The sequence below is a fragment of the Lithobates pipiens genome, unplaced genomic scaffold, assembly GCF_037356315.1.
Source record: "Lithobates pipiens isolate NorthernLeopardFrog02 unplaced genomic scaffold, aLitPip1_a1.2 Scaffold_18, whole genome shotgun sequence".
In the NCBI taxonomy this organism is placed as follows: domain Eukaryota; kingdom Metazoa; phylum Chordata; class Amphibia; order Anura; family Ranidae; genus Lithobates; species Lithobates pipiens.
In genome coordinates, this window is record NW_027507758.1 from 188,258,156 (window position 1) to 188,278,322 (window position 20,167).

A 20,167-nucleotide genomic window follows, 5' to 3' on the forward strand; every position below is an offset into this window, starting at 1 on the left:
TATGATGCTCAATGTATTATTACATTGGTTTCATTCTTGTGCACATCAAAAGGGGTGACTTTTAATCTAAACATAACATGTTAAAGCAACCTTTACTAGAGAGAGAAAGCAAACAAAAAACAAACCCCTTTTTCCCCCCATTAGTTTTTACAACATGAACAATTTGACCTACATTAATACCCTTTATTTCTTTACCTGTTTCGTATTAAAGCTAATTGAGGGCCATAGGATTGGGTTATACAGCCACCAACAGGAAGATTTGGACACTGACACAAAAAAAGTGACCATCCTGGATTAACTCTCCCACTCCCAGCACTCCTCAGTATAAAAGCATTATTAAGTGTAAGATTGCAAACTGAGGAGTCTGTTTTGAGGATCTAAAAGAAGTCCAACTGAGGGCTGGGCAACAGTAACAAAAACACAGGCCCACATACAAAAAACAATGAAACTAGAGCCCCATACACACTATCAGATTTTCTGCTGACTTTTGTCTTCAGGTTTATCAAAACTATGTAGTGGAAGGGCCTGCTTAATTGCATACAAATTGAAACTCCTAAGGTTTGACCTCATATTATATGGTTTTGGTAAATCTGAAGGAAAAACTCAGCAGAAAAACTGATAGTGTGTATGGGGCTTAGGGGTTCCCTGCAGCTTAAAGAGCTGTCTGAAGGACATTATGTCCAAAACTGGCATCAAGTGAGGCCTGAACATTCACGCGTTAAAACGTAAAGTCTGAACGGAGACCAGGTGGCAGCTTTGCAAATCTGTTAAACAGTTGCCAGATGCCAATAATTCCAAGAGGCACTCACAGATCTAGTGTAGTGAGTTTGACAGGAAAGGCAGGAACCTGATCTGCTAAGCTTAAATAAAGACAGTGAAGAGATCATAGGATTTTTATAACAGCTTACCTGTAAAATCCTTTTCTTTGAAGCACATCATGGGACACAGCGCCATAGTAATTACTATGTGGGTTATAGGCCACCTTCATGTGATGGACACCGGCACATCCTAAGACAGGAAGTCCACTCCCTATATAACCCCTCCCCACTACTGGGAGTACCTCAGGTTTTGTAACAAAGCAACACAAAGAAGTGTCCCGTGATGTACTTCAAAGAAAAGGATTTTTATAGGTAAGCTGTTACAAAAATCCTATTTTCTTAATCGTACATCACGGGACACAGAGCCATAGTAATTACTATGTGGGATATTCCAGAGCAATGCCAACTGAAGGGAGGGAGACACAACAAAATTAGAGCACCATGAGATTAGAGGACTTATACTGCAGCCTGTAGCACACTGTGCCCAAAGGCGATATCCCTCATGAATTTTTACGTCTACCTGATAGAATCTGGTAAATTTATGGACTGAAGACCACGTTGCGGCCTTGCAGATTTGAGCCATGGAGGCTTGGTGATGCACTGCCCACGGAGCACTAACAGCCCTTGTGGAGTGCGCTTTGATTTGAAAAGGTGGAATCTTCCTCTTTAATCCATAAGCTTGAACAATTACTTGTCAAATCCATTTGGAAATAGTAGAATTCGATGCGGCCTCTCCTCTGTTAGGACCTTTAGGAAATACAAAAAAAAAAAGACATCAGTTTTTCGAATCTGAGCAGTCGCCTTCAAGTAGACTTTGACTGCTCTCACCACATCAAGGAGAATAAAGTGACGTTCCTTCCGTAGAACCGGGTTCTGAAAAAAAAAAAAGGAAGAAAAATGTTTAAATGAAAGCTTGACACTATCTTTGGTAGAAAGTTAGGATGAGGATGCAATACTACCTTATCCTTGTGAATAATTAAATATGGCTCTTTACAAGAAAGAGCAGCCAACTCAATGAAAACGGATTCCACCAAGGAATCTGTTCCGCGTGCTAGCAGATCTTTTGTTCTCAACACAAAATTGTCAATCTTTTTGTTGAACCTGGGCGCAAACAAATCTACGTTCCAGAATCCCCCATCTTTGACATATTGTCAGGAAGATATCAGGGTGAAGAGACCATTCTCTCGGGAACAACTGCTAGCGACTCAAGTAGTCTGTCTGCCAATTCTCTATTCCTGGAATGAAGACTGCAGACAGGCAAGGTGCATTGTTTTCTGCCCAAGTTAGGATATGATTCCCCTCTCTCTGAGTTGCACAACTTCTTGTGCCCCCTTGGTGATTGATAAGGCCACTGCTGTGGCATTGTAGGATCGGATCCGGACAGGACATCTCTAGAATCTCTAGAATATCGATGGGCAAGGTCATTTCTGACCTAGACCATTTCCCTTGGACAGTCGCCTCTTCCAGGACTGCTCCCCAACTCGAAAGGCTGGCATGTATTACCACCTTCCAGGTAACTGGTAGGAAGAATTTTCCTTCCTGCAGATTCTTGGTTAACCACCAACTGAGGCTCTGGCGCACCTTTGGAGACAAGCACATTGGGAAATCTAGAGCTTGGGCCTTCTTGTTCCAAGCTGATAGGATACTGTTTTGCAGCAGTCCCCAATGAAACTGAGCATAAGGAACGGCCTTGAATGAAGCCTCCATTCTTTCCCAACAACCTCATGCAAATTTGAATAGGATTCTTCTTTGCCTTGACTTCCTGAATCAGCTCCCTTATGGCACTGATCTTTGCCTGGGGTAAGAATACCCTCTTCTGGGCTGTATCTATGATCAGACCCAAGTAGTCCAATCTCCTTGATGGTTTTAAGGAAGATTTCTCTAGGTTCAGAATCCATCCTAGCTATTCCAGCTAGTTGATTATGGTAACCATACTTTGGTCTAAGTGGGCTACCGACTGATCTATCAAGAGCAGATCGTCTAGGTACACTAAAATCGTTATACCTTGAGCCCTTAATCTGGCTAAAGGAGGGGTAAATACTTGAGGAGCAGTAGCTAGTCTGAAAGGCAGAGCTACAAACTGAAAATTAAGATTTTCTACCTCGAACCAAAGATATTTCTGGTGAGCGGGGAAAATCGGTGCATGGGAGGTAAGCATCCTTGAGTTCTCCACCTTGTAGGATGGAGACTACTGATAGGATTAACTCCACGCGAAAAGAGCGGATATTCAAAAACCGATTTAGATATTTGAGATCTAGAATGGGTCTGAAATCTCTATTTGGTTTAGGTACCTTGAAAAGATTTGAATAAAACCCCAATCCCTGCTCTTCTATGGGGACCACCGATCTCACCTTTTGAGACAAAAGATGGTCCAATGCTTGAAAGAGAGACCTCTTATTGAGGAAGCCACCCATTTGTCTTGACACTCTCCCTGAAGGACCCTTGAGAACTGCGGAAGTCTTCACCCCACTCGAGCAAGCGGGGGCGTCCCTCCATAAGGAGGCTTTAGTATTTTGTTTTGTAGGTTTCCTTCTCCGGGATTCCTTTTGTCCCTGGTGTTGACCCTGAGGTTTACCTCTTGAATTTTAGGTCATTGAGACTGCCTTGCGGCCGATGCTCCTGGTACTGGAGAAGCGGCTCGTTTAAATGAAATACGCTTGCTCCTGTTCCTAACTGGCAAAAGGGTACTTTTCCCCATTAGAAATTCTTTGGATGTACTTATCCAGATCATCCCCAAACAGCCCTTCACCACGAAAAGGAAAACTAGCCAGGAGCTTTTTGCAGAGCGCTTCGGCTGACCAATTTTTCAACCAAAGTATTCTACAGATAAGCCCAACGTAAGTCGTGCATCTTGGGCCTGCTGATCAGAATAATCTTAAACATTTGTTTAACCAGTTCCCGACCGGCGCACGACAATGTACGTTGGCAGAATGGCACGGGCAGGCATATTGGCGTACAGGTATGTCTATTTCTTTATGCCGCCTTGCCATCACGCGCGCGCCGCCAGCGGCGTGCTCATGTGCCGGTTGGGACCCACGTGAGTCCGATCGCGGGTCCGTGGACTCGATCGCCACAGGGATACCCGCAAACGTCTCACGGGTGGCTGAACGAGGAGATGCCGAACAGCATCTCCCCATTCTGACTAGCAACAAGTGACGCTGATCTCTGCTCCATGTGATTGGACTAACACAAAGCCCAGCACCCCACAGTTAGTAACACGCCCCTAGGAACACTTAACCTCTACACCGTCACCCCCGTGTTAACCCCTTCACTGCCAGTGTCATTTACACAGGAATCAGTGCATTTGTATAGCACTTATTGTTGTATAAATGACAATGGTCCCAAAAATTTGTCAAAAATGTCCGATGTGTCCGCCATAATGTCGCAGTCACAGTAAAAATCGCTGATGGCCGCCACTACTAGTAAAAAGAAAATTATTAATAAAAATGGCATAAATCTATCCCCTATTTTGTAAACGCTATAACTTTTGAGCAAACCAATCAATAATCGATTATTGAGATTTTTTTTACCAAAAATATGTAGAATAATATGTATCGGCCTAAACTGAGGGAAAACATTTTTTTTTTATATATTTTTGGGGGATATTTATTATAACAAAAAGTAAAAAACATTTTTTTTTTCTAAATTGTCACTCTATTTTTGTTTATAGCGCAAAAACTAAAAACCGCAGGGGTGATCAAATACCACCAAAAGAAACCTCTATTTGTGGGAAAAAAAGGAATTGTCAGTTAAAGCGACGCAGTGCCAAATCGCAAAAAGTGGTCTGGTCTTAAGCCAGCAAAATGGTCCAGTCTGAAAGTGGTTAAACTGGTCTCTCAAGGATTGACATACACCAATTGCAGCTAGCGCAGCCTGAGTTACTGAACCTGCCAGAGAAAAAGTGTTTTTTAATAGGAATTCCTTACTTCTTACTCGTTGGATCCCTAAGCATTTGAGCATTGTCTACCGGACAAGTCAAAATGTTATTCACAGAGGATATAGCAGCATCAATTACTGGTATCTCCCCTTTTTTTTTATTAAAGTTTTCCTCCATGGGATAGTGTTGAAAATTTTTTAGGACGCTAAAAATGCTTTTCTTGGTGATCCCACTTTCCAGCAAGGAATGGATAGAAAAGGCATGTGCAGTTTGGGAAGGCTTTACCGAACCAAAACAAGTAGTAGGCTCGTCAACCGACTCCATTAAGGGTAGCATAAATGTGGAGCGGACCAATTCCGTAAGAGATTGTATCATCAATCTTTCAGATTTTGAACCGCATTTGACCCCTCAGAAGAGGAGACATCAGCCTCTTCCCGATCCGCTGAGAAAAATTCATAATCTCCTGCCCCCGGTTCCTCAGTTTGAGGGTCCTAGGTAATGGAAAGGGACATATCGGGCTTAGTCCCACTATGGTATGCGATTAAAGCCGCTAACCTCTGCTCCAATCCTAACATGGTTGAGGAAAAAACATCTTCAGTAAAAGACAGGGGCTGCAGTGTTGGAAACCGTTGCAACACCTGATGTCCCTGATGGCTCACTCTAACCAGCCACTTCAGGTCTCTCAGGGGAGGATGCCATCCTGAGATGAGTTTAGGCTTTTTAGAGCTTGAAGGAGTCTCTCTTGAGCCCTTTTTGGGGTGTTTCTACCCCCTCTTCTGACCATAGCTTGATGCACAAATGCAGAGGTACTACCAGAAGAAATTGCTTCTACTGTTGAGCAAATAGTCCAGCAACTGCCACTGCTATTTAACACTCAGCCTGGTGCTTTTAGTAAATGTGCCAAGGGAATGTCTGTGTCACCAAACCTCTTACATGCCCCTTTTTGCTCTTGTGTCCCTCTGACAAGTGCAGCCAGCAAAAAAGTTTTTAAAACATACTCTCGCGCTATATGTTGCCCCCTCCATCACATCGTGCCCCCTCTCCTTTCTAAAGAGCGTCTTTCTCACGCCGCATGTGGGGGGGGGGGGGGAATTTCCCCGGTAATCAAACCGCCGTGCACAGGAGGTTAAACAATGGAGCGGCATTGCCGATTTTTTTTGATTTCACCCTATCTAGGGAGAGGAGGACAGGACGGGGAGAGCTTTGTCCAGGTGGGGTTTTTTTTTTGTAAGAAAATTCCCCCCCCCCCCCCCCACCACCACCAATCTTACCGGAGGCCTGGGCTGCTAGCCGGAGGGAGATCTGAGACAGTGTGTTCTTTGAGGAAGCATGACCAGGTACGTACTCTATACAGCCCCCAGTGGTGACTTTTAGGCATGACATTTACTTTTTAAAGCAGGCAATTCATAAAAAACGTAAAAATTCCTTAAAAATCTCCACTTACCTTTCCCGCCATAGGGTTTTCTGTGGTAAAACCAACGGTCCCAAACTTCACCCCTCACAGTGGGCTCAGTTTTAAAAAACCTTCAGGAACTGGGGCCCTTTTGATCAGAGGATCCGCACTCCTGGACCCGTAATAGCACTCCGCCAGAAAAAAAAACGTATGGCTGAAAAAACCAAAAGCACTGGATCCTGGGGTCCAGCTCTCTAGAAAGAGAAGCATTACAGGCTAAACATCATCTCTTCTGCCACGAGGCCCAGATACCATTCAATTTAGCCTAAAAAAAGACAATTTGAATGGATCCGGCTGCATATCTAGCCCCAGCAAGGATTGCTCCAGTGGAGCTCAGCACAGCACATCTTTACTCGTGACCAACACCTTAGACACTGGCGAAAAAACTGAGGTACTCCCAGTAGTGGGGGGGGGGGGGGGGGGTTATATAGGGAGTGGACTTCCTGTCTTAGGGTGTGCCAGTGTCCATCACCTGAAGGTGGCCTATAACCCACATAGTAATTACTATGGCTCTGTGTCCCGTAACGTAGCAGGATCATGTTGTCCAGAGAAAGACAACCTATTACATGCTGTGAGGATGCTCCAAGTTCTGGAGTGAGATTGAGTAAATAGAACTGCTTTGAAAGAGGACACCATCAATCACAGCACTCACATGCAGCTTTCTGGAAGACCAGGGTCAGAACTGAAGGATTGTTATGATGGAATCAGAGATGATTTTTCAATGTTCAAAATGTATTTGAACTCCTCTAAGGTCCACAGCGTGATTGACACACTGGAGTTCAGGGTAAGCTCACGGAACAGATCATTAAAATATAGTATCTATAAGATACATAAACAAACACACACAATCAGGATGAACTGGATAGATAGGAGTGAAGGCAAGGCCAAATGAAAGAGCCACAAACTAGTGTTTAGTACCTATGGCAAGGCCAAGAAATTGCTGGTGATCTAAAAAGATAGGTATGTCCAAATGCGGGTTTTAATGTATGCCAAGTCGTCTTCATGATGAAGGGAGGCGATAGCTAACCAAATTGATTCCATCCAAAACTTTTCAGTTCATACAGAGGTGTTGAGTGTCTTCAAATCCAGGATTGAGTTAAGGCCTCCCTTGGGCATTCAGAACCATAAACAGGCTTGAAAAAATATTGAAATCTTTCAGTTGAAGGAACAGGAAAAATAAATAACCTATCCTGGTTCAAGAAAGGAAAGTCGGTCTGGCTGATTTTGCGGAGAAACAGGAAGATGTGAAGCAAAATAAATAAATAAATAAAATAAAAATCCAGAAGGAAGACAAAAGGTGAGACTATCTTGCAACCGGTGGGTACCACCTCTTGTACCCAACCATTGGCTATGTGAGTTTCCCAGATTCTACTTAAACATTAATGGTTAGAAAAATTTAAATCACAAGAGGAAGAGGGAGTTAATTATAACTATGTTTGTCCACATTTAAATTTTATTTCTTCACATTTAAGACCATCATTCTACAAAAATCAGCGACATATTTACAATACCTATAGGACAGAGGTAAGGCAGAGAATGTTTGGATATTCCTTAGAGCAAACTCACCCAAGGGTCACTGGAGGTCATTGCAGCTTTGAACCTGTTTATGCATCCGGTCTGTAATGACTGCACCCCAATAAGCTCAGTGCTTGTAGACCACAGAAAAAGTACTACAGCAGTTAGTATGCTTACTTCATCCAGCGTTTGCTTGGAGTCCACTGCATAGGGTAATAAAGAGGTAAGGCTATATATTAAAATTGGTGCACTTCTAACTGTATTACAATAAAACACAACTTATATACAATTAAAAAATGCAAACTAATGTTATACAATTTGCACCGGACACTAGAAGATTGCATTAAAATAGGTATAAAGATAGAAGACTTTATCTTAATGTATTATATGATCTTGCTGTGATCTTGACTGTCAATCACAGCCAGTGAAAAGAGACTAGGGTGGGGCTGAGCCACACGCTCTAAGTGTCAGAGGACACATAGAGCTGGCTTGGGAGCGAGCGCGCACAAGTACTTCCATAAAAGGGGCTTGCTATAGGGAGCACTCAGCAGGGGAGAGTATCCCAGAGAACTGGAAGGGGCCACAGAAGAGAAGGATTGTGGTTGTTCTGTGCAAAACCATTGCACAATGCAGGCAAGAATAACATGTTTGTTTTTTTTAAATGCAAGCTTTGACGCACCAAAACTGTGGATAGAATAGGGGAGTAGTACTAAACACAGTGCTTACCTTAAAGCGGTATTAAATGCAAAACTAAAAAAATAGATTTTTAATACAGCTTACCTGTAAAATTATTTTTTTGGAGTACATCACGGGACACAGAGCACCATAATAATGACCATCTGGGTTACACGCCACCTATAGGTGATTGGATACTGGCAACCAATAGACAGAAAGTTTCCCCCATATGACCCCTCCCATGCAGGAAGTACCTCAGTTTTTGTAGCAAGCAATGAAGATCCCAGAAAAGAGGAGAGGGGCCTATGTGTCCCCCGATGTACTCCAAAAAAAAAATATTTTAAGGTAAGCTGTATTAAAAATCTATTTTTCTTTATCGTACATCACGGGACACAGGGCACCATAATGATGACTATCTGGGATGTCCTAAAGCAATGCCCCTGAGGGGAGTTTATAGAAACTGCAACCAAAGGAGGACCTACTCCATTATTTGGTATAAACTAAGGCCAAAGGCAGTATTTTCTACATGATTGACATCGACTTGGTAAAAACCCTGTAGATCAGGGATATGGAATTAGCGGACCTCCAGCTGTTGCAGAACTACAGGTCCCATGATGCATTGCAAGACTCTGACAGCAATAAGCATGACACCCAGAGGCATGATGGGACTTGTAGTTTTGCAACAGCTGGAGGTCCGCTAATTGCATATCTCTGCTGTAGATGTATAAACCAAAGACCAAATAGTGGTCTTGTACCCCAGTGCCACCGACATCCGATGATGGCTGGCCCAAGATACTCCCACACCTGGTAGAGAATCTCTCCCCAGGAAAAAATGAGTTTTATGCCATTTAAACCATAGGCATAATTGATAAACTGGCAGATCCATTGCTAAATATTTGACCTGGATGCCGCCTACCCCTCCTGGGCTTTTGTGGCAGCATAACCAGGATCACCTTCAAGACGCTGGCGAAACTGAGGTACTTCCTGTACGGGAGGGGTTATATGGGGGGAACTTTCTGTCTATTGGTTGTCAGTGTCCAATCACCTATAGGTGGCATATAACCCAGTTAGTCATTATTATGGTGCTCTGTGTCCTGTGATGTATGATAAAGAAAGATTAATATAGTGCAGCTTACTAATTATTAGATATGGTGGCTGCATTACTTTTCTTTTTTTGCCTTTTCCTCCCTGTACTGGAGTGCCTGCAATCTGGAAGACGGAGCAACAGAAACACCTTTAGACAGCAGCATTGTTAATCTGGGGGGAGGAGAGTGTTAGATGTACTAGCAGATTTAGATGCACAAACACAAAGAAGTTAGCTCTGTGACATTCTCCCCAGGGTCAAGAAAAAAATGCATTATCTGGTGCCTAGAGCTCTTGTCTTATGATCAAGTCTACCAAGAGAGTAATTTTCTGGGAGCCAGTGACTCTTGCAAACATCAGACAAAAATTATTTTGCAAGTGATGTGAATGCTGCACTGAACAAAAGACCAAACGGACTACTCTTAAGTATTTTTTCACTTTTAAAAACCCTTTTTTTTTTATTGTTGCTTATAGTGATTGTAACCCCAAAAAAATAAAAATCCTGATCCTTTACATGCTGTGTACTGCCTGTACTGTGTCATTTGACCCTTCCTAAGCCTTAAAAAAATTCTGCTTGATCCTGCCTGTTTCTGTGTCCCCCTTGGGAGCCCCGATTACCGTGGTCAGTTTACGTGCCTCCATCATCCATTGCTCTGCACTCTCCCCCTCCAACCCCCACCCCCCTCCTCTCCCCACCTGTCAGCTCAGAGTCTGTGTGAGCCATCTCCCCCCCCCCCCCGCTCCCACCAGCCGCTATAGCTGTTGAAATTACTTGTGATAAAATGGTGTAATCCCCTCTCTTACAATCTGACCAAATGTGCTGTATGTGCGTTTTTTTTACAAATGATTAATCGGAATACCTTATTTACAGCGGCGTCGGCTGCTCACGTGACCTCCCGCTGCTCTCCTCCTAGGCTGACGTCAGTGGGGAAACACAACCCCTCCCCCACTGTAGTTCTCGGATCACGAAGGGAGAGCACTGGCAGGTCACGTGAGCACCCTGCTGCGCTCTAAATAAGGTATTTTGATTAATAATTTTTTAAATACACACATACAGCATATGTGATTATAATGTAAGGGGGGTTACACCATTTAACATAGATGCTTAAAGTGGTTGTAAACCCTTACAACCAACTTTGACCTACAGGTAAGCCTAGATTAAGGCTTACCTGTCGGTCCAAGAAATATCTCCTAAACCTACACAGTTTAGGAGATATTTGCGGAAAGACAGGCACCACTGTCTACGGCGCATGCGCGGCGATGTCAACAGCAATATGCTGCGAGTGGCGGCTCCCGTGCGCATGCGCAGGAGTAACGCCATCGCGGCTTCGCCGAATGACAGCGGCGGAGCAGCGAGACCCATCGAGAAGATGGATGCTAGGGGACAGCGGTGACTTCGCTGGCTCCTGTGTCAGGTAAGTGACACATAATGGACTACTTTGCGATGCCTAGTAGTCCATTATGCTTTACCTTTGCAGGGAATCAAAGAGGAAGTAAACCCACCAGGGTTTACTTCCTCTTTAACAACCCCTTTAAGTCTGTTTTGTAATATACTTTTTTGCAAATATTTTTTGTTCTGTTTTTCTTTTCATTAATGCAATATTTAAAAATGGTTAAGCTGAATATCTGAAAGCATAATTGAGACACCAATAATTGTAAGTATCATGTTACCTGTGCCACTACTTACAATACTTTGTTTCATTTGTCCACAGAATAATGGATAAAACCTGGTTGTTACTATATTTATTATCCAGTTTACTTGCAAACAGTCCCCTTTATTGTAATAAATTTAAAGTTTTGTTTATGGAAGCATTTGCTATTCAGAAATGAAGACAAATACACTCATCACTTACCAAAGAATCTACAAAAGGCAGTCAGTTGTTTCCCACCTAGACTTCTGTAACCATTTTCTACCTGGCTCATCACATAATCATCTTTTTCCTCTAAGATTATCGTATATCACCTATAAATCTGTCACAAGCAATAGTGTGTGTGTGTGTGTGTTTTTGTGTTATTTACCTGTTTATACACCCTTGTTTTAAATACTATACACAACCACCCTGTTAAATCACTCAACAACAAACCAGAGAATGGGAAAGTTGTATGACACTAATAGCCCTTGTACACACAGTCGGAAATTCCGACGGAAAATGCCCAATCGGACCGTGTTGACAGATAATCCGACCATGTGTGGGCTACATCTTTTTCCGTCGGAATGTCCGACCAACAAAGTTTGAGAGCTGGATATAAAATTTTCCGACAACACGATCCGATCGGACTTTGTCCGATCGTTTGTAGAGAACGCCGATCGGACAAAGTGCCACGCGTTCTGAATGATCGGATTTTCCGACAACTTTGTCCGACCGCGTGTATGCATCACCAGTTTCGGACAAAATCCCTCGGAAAAAATCCGATGGATTTTGTTGTCGGAATGTCCGACCATGTGTACATGGGCATATACTAAATTATCCTAATGCCCCAAACCTTCAAGGAGTGAAAACTAAAATTTTTCAAATTTACCTCCACTTTCTGCCAAGGTGATCTAAAGGTCAACAAAACAATTAGGTAAAGCTCCAGAGAAAGAACACAATTACAATTTTATCCAGAACTAGAAAACAGTGTTAGCTTAAGGGCCGGTTCACACAGGGGGCGATGCGAGGCGACACCGACTTGCCTCGCCGCGACCTGCCGCGACCTCAGCGGCGACTTGCAAATGACTTCTGTATAGAAGTCAATGCAAGTTGCCCGAGGTCGCCCAAAAGTAGTACAGGAACCTTTTTTCTGAGTTGGAGCGACTCGAGTCGCTCCTCTCAGAACGGTTCCATTGTACAGAATGGGGGCGACTTGTCAGATCGCGGCGAGGCAAGTCGTGTCGCCACGCATCGCCCCCAGTGTGAACCGGCCCTTAGATACATCTAGCTATACAGTATGCACTAAAAACTAAAATATCCATTTTGGGAGGAATGACCGTTTAAGTGCGGTACTTTCTACAGGTCTTCCAAGAAAACAAAATGTTCAGATATTGTGCTGATTCCCATATTTATCTCTGATGGTACTTTTTTCCTCTTACCTGCCTGAGGGTACTCTAGAATAGATGCTAAAGTGCTGCGTATCAGATCAGTCCATTTTTTCTGAGTTTTTTCTGTCTTTGCTGATGATGAAGTAATAACTGTCTTTATTGCTTGTAGGCAAGTGCTGACAGGTAGAGGGACCTGATTATCTGAAGCTTTAATTGCTGTCTCTTTTAGAATTTTTGTCATTAGGTAAAGAATAGTAGGCAATATTGTCATACAACCTGCAAAGGAGAAGAAAGTGAAAGATAATACTTGCAAATAATTTGTTTACATTGGCTCTAAAGCTGGCCATACATAGCCAATTACCCTAGACGGATGGGGAAATTTGCCCCCCCCCCCCCCAATGTGTTAATGTATTTTGACAATGTCACTGTCAGAAAACACAGATCATCCCTGCAGCTCATTGGCTGTCACTAGTGTCACTGTTCTGACAAGCTTGTTATTTGTAAAATAAGGCCGATATGCAAACTGAAAGAAAGCACAATGAACACATTCTTACAAAAGTCATATGTAATACTCTTGCACATGGGTGCCTGAGTCTGTGAAATTTAAACTCCATCATACCCCCCCACCTGGGAAGCCCAGCCAGTACTTGTCAGTTTTCAGGTAAACCCTTGTATGGCGTAATAGCATGTGCTAAGAACAGAACATTTCCTATACTTTGAAAACCTGTATGTGATACTATAGCTTACTATAGTGCCTGCATATACCCAAGTACAAGCGCGCACGACCATCGATATATATGGGTAGCTCTATGCAGAACCTGGGGTTCCTGGGCAGGGAAAATGCTCTGGAATTTATGCTACATTGGCTCAAGGTGCCAGCGTGGAAAAACCTGTCTATATTAATAATTAGGGAGCATGGTGGCTAAGTGGGGTCGTCAGTTTGAATCCCATCCCTGCCTGAAGTTTGCATGTTCTCCCTGTGTAGGTTTCCTCCCACACTCCAAAGACATGCTGGCAAATTATTTGGCCCCTGTGTAAATTGCCCTAGTATGTGTACATATGAATGTGAATTAGGGACCTTAGACTGTAAGCTCTGCACTAAAATTGTAAAACTGTGTAAACTGAAAGCACTATATAAGTACCTGTAATAAATAAATTCAAATGATAATTTTTAGAAAAGGAGCTGGGAAACCACATATGAAACGGAATGCACAAAAAAGTGCAAACGTGCATTAGGATATGAGAAATATTATATGGTCCTAGGACTTAAAATGCCAACTCTAATTCCGATAGAAAAAATTACAGGGTCAACGTAGCATTCAGCATGCCTATGCAGGACTATTTAGAAGGATTTTCAGTCCAAGATAAATTCAGCTTTTATGTGCAGGGAAAGCAAAGCCACAAGCTCACACAGCATGTGTTCAAATGTTAGTTCTATCAATGTTAAACCATCTTTCATTGTAGAAAAGCTCTTTGTAGTGACAGAAATCCTGAATATATTACCTGCTGGTGAGCATAATGATGGAAGCTCAGCAAGGATGGACACTGTGGATGCTACAAGGCGTGCACTCTCTTCAGAAAGCGGTTGATTTTTAGAAATTATATGGCTAGGAGAATCAGACAACTTGGAGCTGAGTTGTGGCATATGTCGTACTAAGATGAACATTAGAAGCTCCATAGCTGCAAAGACCAAAGACTTTCCTGGAATCAGTCCACCACTTTCTTCACCTTCACCTAAGTGTGTCTGTGTTTCCTTTTCACTAGTGTCATCTTTGCCTGGTGTAAAAAAAAAAAAAAAAAAAAAAAAAAAAAAATTAAAAAAAATTGCTTTTAGATTTTTTTTCATTATATCAAAATGGTTTGTGAAAAATGCATTGAACATCATAATTTATAAATGTTATTTATCCAAAAGGAGCAACAAATTAAACAAATTAGTACACATGCAGTTAGTAAATCTGGACTTTTTTTTTTTAACAGCAGCAATGCATCATTAATAATCGGCCTTAATTTTAGGCTTGCTATATTTGTTTTTCTTTGCTAATACTTTAATAAAGACAAACTGCACAAAAAAAAAATAAAAAATAAAAAATTGAATTAAACAGCCTTACTCTGAGCATTTCTTTGCTCTTGTAATTTGTCCTGTGCCGCCCTCACGGTTTGCTGTACTACATTGGTAACCAACAGCTGGACATTAGGTGGGTTATATGTCAGCAGAAGACGATGAAGGACATTTAAAAGTTCCACTCCAATCACCTAATATAGAGGAAATGCTGTATTAAATGCAAAACAGTTTATGATGGGCACAAAAAAGCCAGTGATAAACCACTAGATGCTAAATTATACATTTAAAAGAGTCAGTGCAGGACATAAATTATACTATTGTTTTTTATAGCATTATAATCCCCAGTAAATTATAAAATAAAAGGATAATAGCACAGATAATGTAGCATTCATTTTTTTTAAAAACAAGTACATACTGTTTTTAAAGTGGTAGTAAACCCTGCTTTTTTTTATTTATACTTACAGGTAAGCCTATAAATAAGGCTTACTTGTAGCCACAGTAAATATCTCCTCAACATGCACTGTTTAGGCGATATTTACTTTAGTAGCAGCCGGCGATGTCGCCGGGGCACTGCGCAGAAGGATTACTATTTGCTAGGCATTGGAAAGAGAAAAACTCAACTGGATTATGATCAATGACAAACTGACTCGTATACTTCATGATAACTCTAGAAAATTAGATAAAATATGGGATCCATGGATCCAGTATATCTCGGTTCCCTATTGAGCTCCGGGCTGACCTTCTTTCCTTTCACTCTTTTTTTCTACATTTGAATTTAATGCATATTGGGATGTCTTTAGAGCTTTACTAGGTAGTGTTGTTGATGACATTCTCAGGAATTGGTACAAAGGCGCGCCCCACCCTCCCCCGTTACTCCCTCCTTATTTACGATTCCACCGCCCCCCCCCCCCCCCCCCCTATTTCCCCATACCAAACTTTGGTTTCTACACTTTACCATACATGGTTACTTTCCTGACTACTGATTAGAACGGTTTTGTCCTTAACGGATCAGGTGTATGTCTGCTGTTACCTGACATTGTCTGATAGAGTTTCTAATCTCCAAATGCCTATCTGAGAACATCCCATGACTACTGCATTTCTCTTTTTTGCTCATGGACCATGTTATTCTTGTTTGTTCATACTTTTTGTATTCATGCTTTTGACATGGTGACAATACATTAACGGGCTTTTGTCTACATTATATTTCTGTCAACACCAGATCTTTTAAATAAAAGCAATTGAAATATAAAAGGTTAAAAAATACCAATTGGCAAGTAGGAGGAATTGCAGAAAGGCGAGATGCTCATCATAATCTGGATGAGGGATAGTAAATGCATGCCAAGTCTTCTAAAAGAATGCCAGGAGCAATGCTGTGCAGTAAACTGTAGCAGCAGTTCTTTCATCCACGACATTTCCTCCAACAATGTGTATTAATTTACTAACATTTACAGGTGAGAAAGTGAGGTTTAACGAAGGATACAGTTATTTAAAACCAATTAGAATGTGCTGTGTGTCATTGCTTTTATTAATGTATTGCAGCAATACAGGAATGGGAAAAATATCGAAGAGAAATCCAACACTTCTCGGTGTACTGAAACCATTTTTTCTGGCTGCCCTTTGCGGCTCTTCCCCTTGTTACTACATGAAATTGACAGCTTAGGCTGTGTGCAGGAGAATTGCTCAAAAACACAGCCTCAGTATAGGTAAAAACAAACATCACGGAGACTGACGGGGAACCACTCTGCTGCAAAAAGTCTCATGCAACTAATTGACAGCTAAGTTAATGCACTCTAATGCAAACAACTTATGCACAAACAGCACTCTTTGCTTACATATGCCGAGTTTCGGAGAGTGCACATGCAAGCGCAGTGTTGCTAGTAAGCAAGAAATGTTTGCACTAACTACCAAGCCTATGGCATTATTTACTCCCACCGATGACAGGGCATTTTCTATTCCCACTGGCCACAGTCTGGCCCTGTTTCAAGGGCAGTAAACTGGCCACCAGTTTTGAAATTTTGGCGACCCCTGCACTAGCAGATATAAAGACAAGAATTCTTTTCTACACCAGTTCCTGTGCTTCCTCCCAAATTGCCTGTGTATGTAAGCAGGGACAATTTTCCTGTATTTTTTATTTTTTTTTCATATGAGGGGTCATATGAAGGTTGGTCAAAAGCGCACAATGGAGCAGCCATAAAGACAAGAACCCAACACACCTAGAAAAAGTGTCACATTCTTCTTATGTTTCCCATACCTGTTGCTTTTTTATACATTATTATTATCCAGAGGGGCAATATTGTAACAAATAAAGCACTGGTACATTTATAAAATAAAAATATATTGTCGATTTTGATGATGTACAGTGCCTGAAATTGGACTTCAGGTCAAGTAAACAAATTCCTCTACAGGCCTACTAACAAAGTGTGCGTACTGTTAGATGTAAATTTGCATTTTACCTTTTAGGCTATAAAAGAAACATGCCTTATCTAAATACAAAAAAAAATTCCAACATATGGCTAAAGGGTTTGTAAAGCTTTGTTTTTGTTTTATTTTACTAAAATAATAAACATGATATGATATACTTACCTGCTCTTTGCGATGGTTTTGCACAGAGCAGCCCCAATCCTACTCTTCCTGTGTCCCTTGCCAGCACTCCGGGCTCCTCCTCTTCGTCCAGTGCCACCATAGCAAGCAGATTCCTATGGGGGCACTCATGCAGTCCCCTTGTCACTGTTTTTTTATTTGATAGCAGCAGGAATGAATGGCTCCCGCTGCTATTGGTCTGCCCTATGGGAAGGGACAGAGCTGGATCGTGATGGGGCACAGGTAACTAAAAGGGGAGGGATTGTAGGGGAGCGATGATTGGGTGGGGGGGGGGGTAGTAGGGGAGCGATGATTGGGTGGGGGGGGGGTAGTAGGGGAGGAGGGATGGTGGGGGGGATGGTAGGAGGGGGGGTGATGGTAGGGGAGGGATGGTTGGAGGGGGGGGTGATGGTAGGGGAGGGATGGTTGGAGGGGGGGGTGATGGTAGGGGAGGGATGGTTGGAGGGGGGGTGATGATGATGGCGGGGGGGGTGGCCCAGGTACAGAAGTTTTTTTTTTACCTTAATAAATGGAATGCATTAAAACCTTAAAGTAGCAGTTGAGCTTAAAACTAAAATCTTGCAGTCAAGCCTAACCTAAGCTGTCAGTGGCGACTTCTCTGTGTAGGTCGTTGCAGAAGAGGCAGCTGACAACGGAAGTCCCATAGTAATTCTATGGGTGACGTTGCTTCTGCTGCTGAAGACCGGACTGGTGCCGATTCAGAAAAAACATATATAGCGATTTTTGCTTTACAGGGCTAGATAGGTTCATCTTAAATTGTGGCTGCAAGTAAATTAATAGATTTTGGTTTTAGGCTGAACTTTAATCTTCTCTCTCTGCAGCCCTGCAGGCTGAACAAAATTAAAAACAAGGTTCTCCATCCACACCATGCAGCAGGAGATTCGTCCATCCAGAATTTTTAATATTGTATTTTTTTCAACCATCACAAGTGGCTGTCAGAATATCTGAATTACTGCAGGTGCAACTAAATGGATGCAGTTGATGCTCATCCCACAATTTTTCACCTTTCTCCATCGAAGGATGTTGGATGGGACGGTGATGACAGGGCCAACTCAAAGCGAAAATGGACAACTTTAGTATTCCCCTGAATCAACTACTGCAGTTTCGAAAAATAGGATTTTTTGTACTCACCGTAAAATCCTTTTCTCTGTAATTCACCGACCGACACAGCTCCTCTTAGACCATTGGGTTGTATACCTTTCACTTTAGGAGACACTAGGCAAAGTTGTAACACATGGGTCTTCAAACTACGATCCTCCAGTTGTTCAGAAACTACAATTCCCATCATGCCTAGTCATGTCTGTGAATGTCAGAGTTTTACAATGCCTCATGGGATGCGTAGTTCCGCAACAGCTGGAGGGCCGTAGTTAGAGGATCCCTGTTGTAACAACTTGGTAAACATGTGGACAGATGACCATGACGCCGTCTTACACACCTGAGCGACAGACGCTTGATGTCGGAAGACCCAAGACGTTACGATTGCCCTTGTGGAATGGGCCGTAACTGAAAAGAGGGGCACCTGCCCCTTTAAGGTGTAGGCTTGAACTACAATCTGTCTGATCCACCTGGAAATGGTGGCTGATGAGACCGCCATGCCGAACCACGTCCAGAGCGTGAAGGGCAACCTCCTTAGGGTGTTTCGGCCTAGGACAGAGAGATGGTAACCCAATGTCCTCATTAATGTGAAACGCCGAGATCACCTTCAGTAGAAAGGACGGTTGCTGACGCAACAGCACCTTATCCTATGGATAACCAGATAAGGCGTCTTGCAAGACAAGGCTGCCAGTTCTGAAAACCTCCTGGTCGAGGTGATGGCCACTATAGAAAGACCACTTTCTGGAAAAGTGTCAACAGGGGAAACTCCCTGATATTTTCAAGCAGCGGGTTTTGAAGCGCCGAGAACACCAGGTTCAAATCCCATGGGGGTAACGGTGGACGCACCAGAGGGACTACAGGACGAACCCCCCTGAACAATGGTACTCACTTATAAGTGAGACGCCAGGGGTCGCTGAAAAAAAGACAGCCAAAGCTGAAATTTTTGCCCCTTAATAGTGCTTAATGCCATTTTCTGGTCTACGCCTTGCTGAAAAAACAGCAGGATCCTGGATATGAAAAAAGGAGCGCGGATACCAATCTTTCTCCGCACACATGGAGATGTAGGCCATCCAGGAACGATGATACATCTTCTGAGAAGAAAAATTTCTGTGCTCTCAACATAGTTGGGATCACCGAGTCCGTCAGACCCCGGTTCCTCAACACCTCAATAGCCATACCGTTAAAGCCAGCGATTGTAAAGCAGGATGGAGAATCGGACCTTGAGACAGAAGGTCCTCTCATAATGGCAGTCGCCAGGAGCATCTACCACCAAACGCACCAGGTCTGCGTACCAGGGACGCCGAGTCCAATCTGGGACCACCAGTGTTACTGTGATCCCCTCGGCTTCCACTCTGCGATCAGATGTGGTAACAGCTTCAGTGGAGGAAAGGCATAGATCAGCTGGTACTGATCCTACGTAGCCACCAGCGCGTCTGACGCATCTGCCCACGGATCCTGGACACTAATCTTGGCACCCTCCGATTGAGACGGGGGGCCAGAAGATCCACGTCTGGTGTGCCCCACCTCAGGCACAGTAATGCAACGCCCATACTCATGGGTCCAGCATCTGACGACTCAGATAGTCTGCCTGCCAGTTCTCCACTCCGGGAATATAAATGGCCGACAAAACCAGTACATGTCGCTCTGCCCACCGAAGTATGTGAGCGACCTCCCGTGCCGCAGCTGAGCTACTTGTCCCCCCTTGGTGGTTGACGTATGCCACTGCAGTGGCGTTGTCTGACTGGATCCTGATCGGACGTCCTTGCAGCCTCATTGACCATGTGAAGATGCACAGCCTGATCGCTCTCAATTCGAGCAGATTGATCGGCAACTCGGATTCGACTAGAGGCCCTGAGCCAACTGAACCACCATTACTCCACCCCAGCCGAAAAGGCCGGCGTCTTGTGTGATCACTTTCTACTTTTAGAAGGAGGAACGACTTTCCGGCCTGATCCGATTCAGGGACAAC

The 20,167-nt window shown here is 43.1% G+C and overlaps 1 protein-coding gene across 3 annotated transcripts in view; it reads right to left on the reverse strand.

Moving 5' to 3' along the window:
• The window catches only part of HEATR5B (HEAT repeat containing 5B), a 139,137-nt gene that overhangs the window by 5,641 nt on the left and 113,329 nt on the right, over positions 1-20,167 (reverse strand). For all 3 annotated transcript variants that reach the window (XM_077486447.1, XM_077486445.1, XM_077486446.1), the window contains exons 31-34: positions 14,549-14,693; positions 13,944-14,216; positions 12,492-12,716; positions 7,715-7,866 (exon numbers count right to left, since the gene is read on the reverse strand). In XM_077486447.1, coding sequence (XP_077342573.1) covers positions 7,715-7,866; positions 12,492-12,716; positions 13,944-14,216; positions 14,549-14,693 — 795 coding nt within the window. The remainder of the gene's footprint in view (positions 1-7,714; positions 7,867-12,491; positions 12,717-13,943; positions 14,217-14,548; positions 14,694-20,167) is intronic.